This window comes from Protomyctophum bolini (genome assembly GCF_963924005.1).
Source record: "Protomyctophum bolini genome assembly, chromosome: 5".
Classification (NCBI taxonomy): domain Eukaryota; kingdom Metazoa; phylum Chordata; class Actinopteri; order Myctophiformes; family Myctophidae; genus Protomyctophum; species Protomyctophum bolini.
Window position 1 is genome coordinate 37,073,718 of NC_137866.1, and position 13,136 is coordinate 37,086,853.

The window sequence follows — 13,136 nt, forward strand, 5'->3', positions numbered from 1 at the left end:
ACATGCACAGTACGTGCACACCCCAGACCTAGCTCTGATTCATAACCTTAACCCCAGACCTACAGTACTAGGCTGGGGTCACAATCTGAATCTACCCAACTTTAACTTTGACACTTTACAAGATCTACACGCTAGCATGAGTCATTGTGACCTTAAGTTGCCCGGAATAGGGATGCTATAGTAGAGTTCACGTGAAAGGCACACATGTAGGCAAAAATGTACACAGCCAGTGAGTTAATGTATTCCTTTGTAACTCTCTGAGTGAGTGTACAATACTGTATGTCGTATGACCTATAGCCCTGGTCCAATCACTGGACCAGGGCTATATCATGACCTACAGTATCCAAATGGACAAGTTAAATATCTGCAGGCTGCATATATTTTCTGCAGCCTGCAGCTTTGGGGAGCCACCAGGCAAGACGCTGACTGGCTGACACATAGTAGTAGCAGCCCAGTGATTCATTGTAACATTTAAATGGACCGAAGGTGAAACTCACCGACTGCAGGAACAGCAGGGTTCTGACATAATCCCTCTCCGTTTTCAGAATCTCGTTAAGAACACAGAGTCGGAGTCTCTGCTGTCGGTCCGAGTCCTTGCTGCCGTGATGGACTCCGTTCTCGTGGGGTCTGTCTTCTTCCATTCTGATTAATGATAAACAATAATCACTCACAAAAAGATGATAGAACTTGTGCAGTGGTGATCGAGTCCCGCGGTCGCCTTAAAGACTTCTGTCTGCTTTTCAAACAGGGAGCCAGGCTTTGGAGTTGGAAGGGGTCGCTTTATTCAGTCCATTTCTGCACAGGAGCGAGTTTTTCGAACCCCGGACCGGTCCAGCGTTGATCCGTTCTGCCTCATCCACTCCTCCAAATGAACCCGACAAACAAAATGTATCCAGAAATGTATCCAAATTGCGAGGAGGGAAAAAAAACAACGCGCGCTTGTCGCAACAGTCAGATCCGAATCATCCGATCAGTTTCGAGTAAAAAAATAAATGAAGAGTGCTTGCTGATCTAGGATCCGTTCCTCTTCAAGCGCATAAAAGAGAAGTGTGACTGACCTGCACACTCTGACCAGATGAGACGAGGCATTATTGTCAAACACACACACCAAAACACAGTATTAAGACATTATCTTCGTGCACAGTGGAAGCAAACCCGCTGCCACACTGTCGTAAACGATCTCAAAGTAGGCAGCAGGACAACGTGCGCTCGACTTCTGACTCTACACTATAAAATCCTGAGTGTTGATTTAACTGAGCGTGTACAAATGGTACCAAATGCCCCCCTTCAGATTTGCATACTACTTGGTTTGGTATCAATAATTTAGCCGGCGAGGCGGCGACCCCTCTCAGAGTTAAATGAACACTCCGGGTTTTACCGTGTACGTTTTCAGACCCCGTAGAAGTCATTCGGTGACGGTGGTGGGTGTGTTTGGTTATTGGACCTAATCCACTATTCAATTAAAACAACCCTACTTTAAAAAAAAAACTCATCCATGTTCCGCATAGAAGAGAATACAACGTGCCGTGTTATGGTACACGAAATTAAACTGAACGGAATATCACGCCTAAATGCGATAAAAATCGCAAATTTCAGGAAAAACGAAGGCTCCCTATCCCATGTGCGAAGATTTATTTGAGTCAATAAAAGTGTCAGTGGATGAAGTCATAGGAAGCATAAAACACGTTGCTTTCACTGCTAGGGAAAAGGCGCCCTCTGGTGGTCACAATGAGATAGTGTTTGCCGTTTGGTCTACAAGTTCAACAATCACCGTGGTTTAGGCTTAACCTATTTGATCCCAAGGCGTGAAGGACATTCCATTTTCAGCTCCACCCAGTCGATTGCTGCAGTCAGACATGATAGAACAGGGGGTGACATTGTCCTACGACTCCTACTCCTCAACACATCGCTGGGGCCGGGAATCAAACGATCAGATCTGAGCTTACATGAACCCCTTAGTTTAATTCGTAGTATGAGTGTCACTTGTCAGTCTTTTCGGTAAAGTGACACTAGAATCATACAAAGCTTAACATGTGAAGACTCTTGTCAGCCTTGCCAGAGGTAGCTGCACAAGTAGGCTGCTGGCTGTAAACAATAGTCTATGAACTCTTTGAGGCACATTTTATTTGAAGATATATAGCCTACATTTAAAATTTGATAATTTGGTCAATTGCACTCAATCAATAAAGGTCACCAAATCTTGTCATTGACATATTTTGCTCCTTGGATAATCTGTCAACCCCCCAATAAATAAGCACGAGCATGAATAAGCATGAAAAATGTAAAGGTCGTTAAGAGTTTAATGCATGTTACATTCAATACCCACTGTGATTCGCCCACACATTAACTGCATACATACAGATTCTCTGCCCTTTAAAATGAGGAATGAAGCAGACAATTTCTTTTTAATGTCTGATCACTATCATATATTTACATATCATCCTCCCTTTCTGTACATTGCAAATCCTTAAATATGACCATACATCAAATAAGTAATTTTAGGATAAGAAGTATGATTGATTATATGCAATTTCTTTGAAGCATGTCTACTTTTCCTTCAAAAAAGGCATGTGCACAAAGCACAATCCAAGTGTGAGACACACGACAGGTTAAAAACTCACTAAGCATTCTCTTCAATGTTTCAGAAGAAAAAAAAACTCCTTCAGCAAAAATACATACAAGTATAAAAAGACATGTTAGATAAGGAACAGAAGCAGAAAATAACGGGAGGGCCCAGTGCATTAAGACTTTTCAATTGTTCTAATCTGTTTGCTGTGATACATAAATTCACATTAATACAGGCAGAGAGCTTCCAAACCAAACAAACTGCTATGCATCAAGTAAAAAAAAGAAAAGAAAAAAGTATTGCAGAAATGATATACATTTCCCATAAAAATGTATCATAGGCTATTGACAGATTAATATTGTTTGAGACGATGGGAATGGGAAATTAGCTAAATGTGACATGTGTATAGCATTATTACAGGTGTATGAACGTACAGGCGTATCACAGTACTTTTGAGAACATTGCCCTTTAGTTCAATCACTGTAGATTTGTTTGAAGGCGAAACGGTCAACTTGGCCATATTATTTCAGTTCGATATATATTTATCCAGTCTAAACTGCTAGTTTATTGGGAATTCATAATGGTTCCAAGTACTATATGTACGCTGTAGTGTGTTTTATGATGCATTTTCGGAGGAGTGTCTGAAGCAAGCTGTGTAATGGCATCACAGATTTAATTTAGAAAGAACATAACACGGGTGTCAAATTCCCATTCATGATATCGTCCCTGTTGTGCAGAAAGCTTGCATCTCCAAATTAAATCTTTAGTTTTTTCATAAATCGACAGTGTCACATACAAGTATTACCTGAAATATCTGAATTGTATATAGTGCTTTTCGAACTACTCAAAGTCGCTTAGTATCTTTAAGCTCACATCCTGGTGTGTTGTGAGCACTAATTTCACAATGTGACATACACAAAATAGGGATGCCAGGTTGGAAGAGATTTTATCTTTAACCAATGAAAAGTAGTAACAACAGCTTGTGAGTAAATAAGAACTACATTAGATCCATTGAAATACAAGCTTTGAAAATTTGAAATTTGAAAAGTCATGATTTTAGTTTAGACATAAGGTTTCCACACGTCAGCGACAATATGCACTGTGCACAATAGTCTGGAAAATTATAACTGGAAAAATAAAAACATTTTGAGTTTACAGTATCGTGTGTTCAGTTGGTTGTCACAATGGTCCAGTCTTTTTGTCCTCACAACCGAGACCTTGGGGACTGCTGTCCTGGGTGTCAGAGACACATTTGTTGAAAAGAACTTTGTAATTTCTTCACTATGGAATTGATGCAATCTCAAGCGATAGCCATAACAGTGCATCATGTAAAACTGTATCGTTTAACAATACAGAGCCCCCCCCCACCCCCCCACCCCAGTGCGTATTTCATAACTGAAAACAAATGTTTCCGTCTATGCTGGATGTTTTTTTCCCTAGGATGAGGCTGGCTGCATTACCATAGCATCATTATTACAGTTTGTTGAGTGTTTTTTTAAAGGCCAACAGGTCAACTTTGAAGAAAAGCAGAATGTCTTTGCCACAGAAAGTCTCTGCTGAAGTTCACCTTCCCAAAGCTTATAGAACCCAGTGACTCAGATGTGTACAAATCATAACGTTTCCCCACACTTTGCTCTACAAGTCAACGGCAGACAGTGTTACTATAATGTGTTGATATAAATAACAAAATAGTGCAGTATAAATATAGAGATTCTGTGTGCACACACCCATGCTTGTGCACTTGTATATGCCCCCCTCCCTCCTAGTGTGTGTGTGTGTGTGTGTGTGTGTGTGTGTGTGTGTGTGTGTGTGTGTAGTGCTTCTCAGTGTTCCTAAAGGTCTGTAACTCTGAGAGTGTACGAATGGAACCATTTGTACACTTTCAGAGTCATGGGAGTCCTTGGAATTAAACAAGTTTGAGAACGTGTGTGTGTGTGTGTGTGTGTAGGTTCCCATGTGCGCTTGTGAGTCAGTGTTGAGGACACAGTAAAACCCTTACGGGTCCTTTTTCACACTTTCAGAGTTGAATGAACACTCTTTTTTTACTGTGCAGGGTCAGAGGTGAGGCCGTCCCTCGCCCACCTCATGGAAGAGCGAGGTGTAGAACTCGGGCTCCAGCTGCTTGTTGCGGTAACGCTGCACAATCTCTGTGATCTTCTGCTTCCTGCGCACGTGGGGCGGGTTGTACAAGTCGCTCTCCAGCCGCTTGCGCCGACAGACGTTGATGACAGTCTGACGGACAAGGAAACCTAGAAAGAATGGTTTAAAATGTTACACTTGTTTGAATACAGGTATTTCCTTGTTTCCTCGTTCTTATAATTGTCTTATTTTTTTGTTTTGTTACTACAACATTGAGGAACCGGACCCATTTAAAAAAAAAGAGAGATAAAGACGGCCGTTACCTAGTGCCCTGCGGCTAACCACCATGCCATCCACCAGTGGGATGACCATGCTGAACTTGCCCACGGCTCCATGAAGTCTCACTCTGAACAGGCCTGTCCTCAGGGGGTGGATGAAGATCAGAGGAACGTCCTTCTCCAGCAACCCTGACCTGGAACAACCAGACCAATCCAATTCATTGCATTTTGATCAACTACTTGCCTTGATCAATGAAGAGCACAACAGTACTCTTTGCCCAGAGCCAATCTCGCAAATTGCTGTATCGATCATCTGCATATTTCTTGTGCGCGCTGCTAGTAGGCCAACTCATCACCGCCACGTTTTATACGTTTCATTCTATAATGGAAGTCAATGGGGCTCCCTGCTCGGTACAGGCTGACACCTTGCCCAAATGCCACATTTAAGTCTGATATTAGTCACATTGGAGCCACACTGTTCCCATGTGGGTGCTGAGATCCACATTATTCCTTACAACTGATTACCCCTTTTGGTGTTTTACCCCTTCAGGCCGGGAACCCATTTTGGGGTTCTGCACAGTATGTACAGTATTCAAAAATGTAAAAGAATGTGATGCTGCTATATAAATATTAGAAGTTTTTCTGAAAACTTAGGTCAGGATTTAGAGGCGTTTTTAGAATCGGCCTCAGGCCTAAATGGGCTAGCCTGGGTTCCAGCCTGCTTTGCTGTGTTCCGTTGGAAAGGGTCCCATCTCCAAGGTAGGCAGGACATCTAAACGGGTGAAATCAACCCGTGACTTCTGATTGGTCTGTGGTGCAGGTTGGAGAAAAGAAAACACTGCAGTGTTGGGTCAGACTTGCTCCCGCTGCATTCGTTCAGCCTAGTGTTTGGATTGTTTTGTTACTCGGGTCAGAGTATCGGACCGGTTCCGAGTACGAGTACTGTACTTGAGGGTGGTATCAGCGCGAGAACCTTGTACCAGTATCGAACAACTCTAGTGAATGCCATTGGTTTGTCACTGTACCTGTAGGTAGAGCTGTTGCTCAGGCTGGCCTCCAAGCCCGTGTTGGTTTCCGCCAGCAGATCAGACAGTGGAAAGTTTTCTGTAAACACAAATATCATTATAAAACAATAAAACATATGAGCGGCATTTGACATACATACAGTACACATTATGTACAAAAGCACATAAAATGCATACATGCATGCAGAAAAGCATGATGCATGCGCAACAGAATGCCCATGACCAAACAACTCTTGTACACATGCACATACCAGTAAACAAGACTAAGGGTCCTATTTAGGTCCTATTTTGCCAAATAATAATAATAATAATAAAATAATGTTGCAACCACTATAAATTATATATTTGGTTAAAGAGATATTTCACTTTCAAATAAAAAATACCCGGTATATAAAAGAAAAGTAATAATTTTGGGTGGCTGTGGATCAGAAGGTAGAGCAGGTCGTCCAATGATCCGTGGGTCGGCGGTTCGAATCCCGGGTCCTCCTGTCGAAGTGTCCTTGGGCAAGACACTGAACCCCACATTGCCTCCAGTGGTCGCAGACACCATTGGTGTGTGAATGTGGGAAGTGAGGACGCTGGCGTTGACTGTTCGCTGCTTCACCTCCCAATGTATGAATGAATGGACCATTGTAAAGCGCTTTGAGTAGGCACGTAGTGCAAAGAAAAGCACTATAAAAATGCATTGCCTCCACACGCATTAGAAGGAGCATGGGATAGATACAAAGTGGGCTGACAGGAAATGGGGAGAGAGATGGGGGGTGGCACGCAGTAAAGGATTGGGAGTCAAACCCACGGCACACTGCCAGCCAAGGTGCCAGGACCCCTGAGCCACGGCCCAGGCCTAGAAGGAGCTTCTAATGCGTGCAATGGCCATGATCTTTCCATTACATTTTTATTTTATTTTTTATATACATTCATTTTATCCGAAAGTGAAATATACCTTTAAAACAAAAAGATAAATTGTATAGGGACCAAACATTCTATGCAATAATTATCGTCTCTCCAGCTCTTTAGGGAGAAAAAAAACAACCTTTCAGTTGGGTTACAAATTTCATTCACCAGGAGCAAGGAACCTCATTCATCAGCTTGTGTTCCAGTTCTAAAAACTAAAACTAAACTGCCTGCTCATTTACCCGTTTGATCACGTCTGTTGTTTATCCTGTATGAGCTCCCCCTCCTCAGTGGATACAATTAATTGAGCTGAAGAGATCCATTACTGAATAATATTCCAATAGCAATGATAGCTATTGGAATATGTAGTAATTTAACACTTATTTGAACATAAAATAAATAATTTACACCACCTTTAATCAAATCAAGTCATCCTAGTCTAATTGTTTTTCACAATACAGTAGTAGTTAGTTGTGTCACACACACACACACACACACACACACACACTTTACCGATGTCATCAAATCGCTCCACCCAGACAACAAACACTTTGGTCTCAGGTCCCAATGGGGGGAAGGACTTTCCTGTGGAGGACCTCTTGGCCTTCACCAGAGGACTCAGCTAAACATGAAAGCAGAACAATGTATTTGTAAATATACATCAAGTTACCCAACACTGGTGGTGACAGTGCTGTCTATGAAGCTATCTATGAAATCTTTGAAAAGGTTTAATCTGCAACACAATTTTATAATATGTAGTAGGGGTCCCTGCTTTATCCCCCTCTCTCAGTTAAGGGGTCCTTGGCCTGAAAAGCGTTGAAGACCCATGTTGTAGAATGTAGACCAATACCTTTTTGGAAGACTCCAGGTTGTCCGAGTGGTTGGGGAACAGCTCCAGTGTGAGATTGGGTTGTTTCAACAAACTGGGCATGAGATCCGTGTTCATATTATCCACCTCCACCGTCGAATCGCTGTGTATCGAAGACTCTTCTGGAAAAAGCACCAGAAGACGTTGTAGAACCCTAGTCCAGTGGTTCTCAAACTGTGGTCCAATTTTAACTTAATGTTTTATTTGGGGGGGGGGGGGGGGGGGGTCCCCTGATGATTTGCTTAGGTAATGTGCAACATTGTTTTCTGACTCAACAGTAAACACACCAACTTACAGTAAGTGTACAGGCTATCTAGGCAAATGGTCAAATATTACCTAAGAGGCGAACCTTTTTTAAATGGGCGATCTACAAACTCTCCTATTTCATAATAATTATCTGTGCGAGCGATGCCTCTACTCCTTCAATTCAAACAGCTTGTCCACTTCAAATAGCATTATTTGGGGGGGGGGTGTTTTCACAATACTACAATACTTCTATAAATTGTCCTCTACATAATACAACTCAAACACTGACCAGAATTTTCAGTCAACGATGGAACAACAAAGGCGATCTCAGTCAGAGCGTCAGCGTAGTAGAGAACCTTCTTTTCTCCATTAAACACTGAACCTCCAGTGTCCTCTGGAGTTGTTGCTTCCTCTGTGGAAGTCAAGTTCATTTAAACAAAGTCAATGTTTATTTGAGAGTTCAGGGCTAATGCCTGATGCCATGCACTGAAAATAGCAGATCTACAAGCACTTGTAGATGGGCAATTTTTTGTCATTTCATATTACCAAAACATTATGGGTAAGTATAACGCACCCATTATGTGCTGCCATTGGCTTCATGACTTACCCTTCTGTTGTACATCATTGTCTGAGCAGGAGTTGAGGGACCAACTGGTGTCCAGATGTCCAGTCCAGCCAGGGTGGCGTCCCACATCCACGGGCCAGCCCAGGGACAGCAGGAACTCCAGGAAGTGTGGCTGAACACTGGATGACGACTCCACATTCCTCAGAATCTGACCAGAACCAAGACAGATGTGATACTCATCTAAACATTCTGTAGTAAGTGTGGCAAGAGTACTGTAAGTCTGTAACCTAACCCAGTGGGTTTCAAACCCTAAAGGGCAAGTGAAAATAAATAAATCCCAGGCAAACCTGTATTCACATACATGCAAAATATCCTCTATAAACGGGTGTTATCACTCGGTAAACTGTTTATTTTAGATACTAATGCAAAATTAAAAGTTTAAAATATGTTCTTAGGGTATAAAATTAGCCTCTGTGTTGGATAGTGTGTGCATAAAGTACTAGTATAAAGTAGCCTTGCCGAGCCATGAGGCCCATCTCCTGTTCTGTAGCATGAGGTAGCGTGACCATTTTGTAATTCATTTTTTAAATATGTATTAACAAATCTAATAAAAAAAAACACTTTAATATGAGATGCTACATTAACCATACATTTTTAGAAATGGACATCCTGGTACATGCCTGACAGCTAGCAACACTGGAACAATCTAAACCACTGGTAGTAACAAGATATCAAGCAATTCCTAACAACCGCACAGCTGACAATTGAATGCCTGTTTGCCATCTGTGTTTGAGATGCAATCATTTTCCCACCACATTCCAGTTAGCCTTCAAGTTTGCCACATTTCTAACTCTGTAGAAACATTTCTTCAAGTTGTAATGTGCATTCCAGTAGTATTTTCAATAGTTGTGTGGGTTGTTCTTCTGGAATGAATCCAATCGCCATGAATGCAGTTTGCACACAAATCAACCAACATTTGTGTAGTATGTGGTTATGAAACTAATGAGTTTATAGGGTGATTCATCTATTATCCACATCAATTGCTTCATGTGGTTGAGTGAAAACTAAAGCATTGAAATGAACCTAAGTTTTGAATCAATCCATAGTGTTGTGCACCGACAACCCATTAAGGCCTGAGACCGATTCTACAAATGATCTCTGTCGATTAGAAACCTCATGTCCAAAACTGTTCATTTTCAGGATTCAAATTCAAAAACGGCAAAAGTAGCAGATCAACAAGCTCAAAACATGTGGCTTCGTGCCACGTTTTGAGCTTGTGGATCTGCTTTGGTGTGACGCTGTAGTGTGGATCTGCTTTGGTGTGACGCTGTAGTGTGGATCTGCTTTGGTGTGACGCTGTAGTGTGATAGTAGGGCCCTAATTTACAAAAGATAAAGAGGTTTCTGCCCAACAGCAACAAAGTTAACCATGTCATTCAAACCTCGTGACTGCTTTTCTGGCCAGCCCTGACGTAGAAGATGAAGACGGTGTCAAACGGTCTGCACGGCAGCAGGTCCAGGTAGCTGACATCATCGAAGAAACCCGACACTGATGAGTCCAGGCCAATCAGATGAGGAGGTAGACGACTGTTGTTGGGCTCCTGTAGACGCATAAATAACACGGTTATACAGAAATTCTTACATCGATTAAAATCACCATATTCTCGCCGTCGGGCAGAAACCATATAATTCACTGTTGTACAGTATGTCTTTTAACCAGTGTCGCATCACAACGTGTTGTGAGCCCATAGACCTGCTACTTGAAAAAAATATGTCAAAGTTTTGGCCCATAATGACATGCCCAGATTAGGAATGGCAAGTGGTAATAACAAGAGCTTTTGACTAAATGACAACTTTGGATCCATTGGAAGGTTCTTTTTCCCATTTCACGTTAAGTAGCTGTTTTGGACATACAGCAAAAATATCAAACTTAAAGTATCTTGATTTTAACGATCAAGTCCAATGATTTCAAACATGAAACTCACTTTAAAATGTACAAAAACAAATATTGTCAACGGTCAAAATGGCTTGTAAATGTGCTCTATAGATCAGATTCTGCCTAGATACATACTACTAAGGTTAGGGCCTCACATCTAGAAGAGTAAAACAAAATACAGTGGCAAACCTTCAGTGCTTCCAGAGACAGGAAGCCAAAATGGGAGAGGAAGAGGCGTGCAGTCTGGAACTCCTGGGAGGGCGCTGGGGGTTTGCAGTCAGTCTGTGGGTCTGGGAAAGGCTTAGACCTCCACAGGTCTTCACTGTGACGCTCCAGGGAGTTCTCATATTCGATCTGCTTTGCCATCATGCTGCAGAGCCGCTCATGCTGCAACTCCAGCTGCAGAGCACAATCAACACTGAATGGTGAATAAAAACAACCTTATAAGCTACAGTATAATCTGCAGCATGCATAAGAAATCTGCCGCTGTTTGGTCCAGGTTTGTGAGAATAGCTCTGAGCACAGACACACAGAGAGATAGCCAAGACTCTTTCTAGACAGCTTGCTATGAGGAACCATGCTATTAAAAATATAAACGGTGCTAAACAATGCTAAAGAATATTCTGACAATATTTTAGGCAAAAAATAGGCCATACATATATATAACTTTAATTTCAGATTTACAAAATCTAGTTAAAAAGTTTTTTAAGAGTATCCAGGGTCTTCAATCATGATGCAATGACACTAGTGCCGATTCTCAGCAGTCTGCAGAGGTTTCACGTCACCTTTTGGTATCGCCTTAGCTCGCCAACAGCTAGCCTCCGTTGGGAGGACAGGAGATACGAAAAGAAGTACCAGGTACTAGCCTACCAGGTACCTTTGCCCAATGTAAAATTCCAAGAAGCAGTTCCCAAAGACCCAAAGCCTGATTTATACTTAGTTGTGTACAAGTGTAGCGCACCACAAATAGCAGATCAATAAGCTCACAACGCATCGCAGGATGACAAATCATGAGTTTGAAAAATCGCTATTTTCAGTGCATGACACGTTGCGCAACCAATATAACTCTTGGTCAGAAATGGAAATGCGTGTGCGAGAGGTCCTCTCACCTCCTTATTGACGATGTCGTCCAGGTCTGGGATGCTGACGTCAGCTTTGACCAGGGGGATCTTGTCCACCTCCTCCGGGAAAGGCCTCTGTTTAATGTTGTACTTGATACCCACCGAGTTATTGGGTGTCGGTCGGCCCTCGGGAACAAACACCTGCTGTGGTGTAAAAGGAGATTTCACACTTTGGTTATTTCCTTTTACAACCATTCATGATCATTTATATTCTGTCGCATGACGGTGTTGCTTGACGATAAGAATAGATCTTCTAGCCAACACGGTGTCACGACCTGAGGATTCAGCTATTTAAAAACAGATGTTAGACCCGCTAGTTTTAAAACAAATTGTGAAAAACATTTGGGACATGTGGGACACCAGTGTTAAAAGTGGTGGAGTGAGTGAGCTCACCCTCTGGGTTGCCCGAGCCCCTCTGGGTTGATGAAAGAGTTGCATGGTCCAAGCATGTCTCCCTGCCGTCCCTCGGATCAGAACGGTCACCGATGGACTGGGGTCTGTGAGGACAGAAAAACAGCACGAGGGTCACACAGATGCTTTCCCGGTTTTAATGGGTTAAACACTGTTTACAATGCAAAACGGTTGGTTCACCCACTCTGCTCATTGCCCAGCGGCTGCTCCAGCATGGCCAGGATGACCGAGTTGTCCAGGACAAAGTAGCGGAAGTTACTGGCCCCGGTGGAACCGAGCCTGGCGTAGCCGATGAGGGTGTCCTCGTTGAGCAGGCTGCAGGTAGACGACGTCCCACTGGGGGAGGGGAACGCACCCAGCACCTGCATGATGCTGTGACAACAATCAATAATGTTATTAAGAAGATTTTTCAAAAATAACAGATTCACTTTCTTTGGGTTAGTGGCCTAATGCATATCAAATTGGGGGTTCTTGAAATGAAAACTGTTGACTAAAGAGTTAAACGAGCCTTCTTGGCCAGGAAAGGTCATAATGTGGATGGCATCTCACCAGGAGAGCGTGGCCTCAGCGGCGTCCTTCACCCTCATGGAGGCGGGGTTGTGCTCCTTCTCCCCTTTATGACGCACTTCCTGGTCCTGTCGAGATTTGCTACCCGAGATCCCCAGCTCCACGATCTCCAGCACCTCCACCAGACAATCCTGATGACAGGACACAAAACGACCACTTCTCATATCCAGGACCGTACACTACAGCAGTGGTTCTCAAACTGGTTTTAATTTCAAGGGCCCCATAACTCTCTGAGTGTACAAATGGAACCAAATTTGATTCAATTTGTACACCGAGTCTCAAAGTTACAGACCTGTAAGGGTCCATTTGGAACCCTGTCAGGAACCCAGAGGGTCCCTGGCCTGAGCCCCACTTTGAGAGCCTCTGTACTACAGGTGCATATCTTGTATTACCTTATACTGTATCTGCCTGTCCGTCTGTGTGTGTGATTCTGGAGCTAATGTTGTAAACTACTGGATCGATCAGCGACCACATTTCCCATGCACACTTCTAATAGGACAAGGAAGTCACTCTACCTAACATTATTCAACTTGGGCCTCATGGTGGTGCTATACCAGCCTGCTTTACTGTTTTGGCCTATA

At 42.8% G+C, this 13,136-nt stretch overlaps 2 protein-coding genes across 8 annotated transcripts in view; both read right to left on the reverse strand.

Annotated features, from left to right (window-relative positions):
• The window catches only part of prex1 (phosphatidylinositol-3,4,5-trisphosphate-dependent Rac exchange factor 1), a 94,575-nt gene extending 93,274 nt beyond the window's left edge, over positions 1-1,301 (reverse strand). Inside the window, exon 1 of the mRNA XM_080764456.1 lies at positions 498-1,301. Within this exon, the coding sequence (XP_080620582.1) occupies positions 498-641 (144 nt within the window). The 5' untranslated portion in view covers positions 642-1,301. The remainder of the gene's footprint in view (positions 1-497) is intronic.
• A 981-nt stretch (positions 1,302-2,282) lies between these two features.
• Positions 2,283-13,136, reverse strand: part of ralgapb (Ral GTPase activating protein non-catalytic subunit beta) — a 29,531-nt gene continuing 18,677 nt past the window's right edge. For 3 of the 7 annotated variants that reach the window (XM_080764472.1, XM_080764470.1, XM_080764467.1), the window contains 13 exons: positions 12,538-12,686; positions 12,173-12,360; positions 11,971-12,074; positions 11,566-11,718; positions 10,646-10,855; positions 9,963-10,121; positions 8,564-8,729; positions 8,246-8,368; positions 7,693-7,832; positions 7,356-7,464; positions 5,949-6,027; positions 4,969-5,117; positions 2,283-4,815 (listed from right to left, as the gene is read on the reverse strand). In XM_080764472.1, coding sequence (XP_080620598.1) covers positions 4,622-4,815; positions 4,969-5,117; positions 5,949-6,027; positions 7,356-7,464; positions 7,693-7,832; positions 8,246-8,368; positions 8,564-8,729; positions 9,963-10,121; positions 10,646-10,855; positions 11,566-11,718; positions 11,971-12,074; positions 12,173-12,360; positions 12,538-12,686 — 1,923 coding nt within the window. In that variant the 3' untranslated portion in view covers positions 2,283-4,621. Of the gene's footprint in view, positions 4,816-4,968; positions 5,118-5,948; positions 6,028-7,355; positions 7,465-7,692; positions 7,833-8,245; positions 8,369-8,563; positions 8,730-9,962; positions 10,122-10,645; positions 10,856-11,565; positions 11,722-11,970; positions 12,075-12,172; positions 12,361-12,537; positions 12,687-13,136 lie in introns of all 7 variants that reach the window. The other 4 variants (XM_080764471.1, XM_080764469.1, XM_080764466.1 and 1 more) reach the window with 2 other exon arrangements.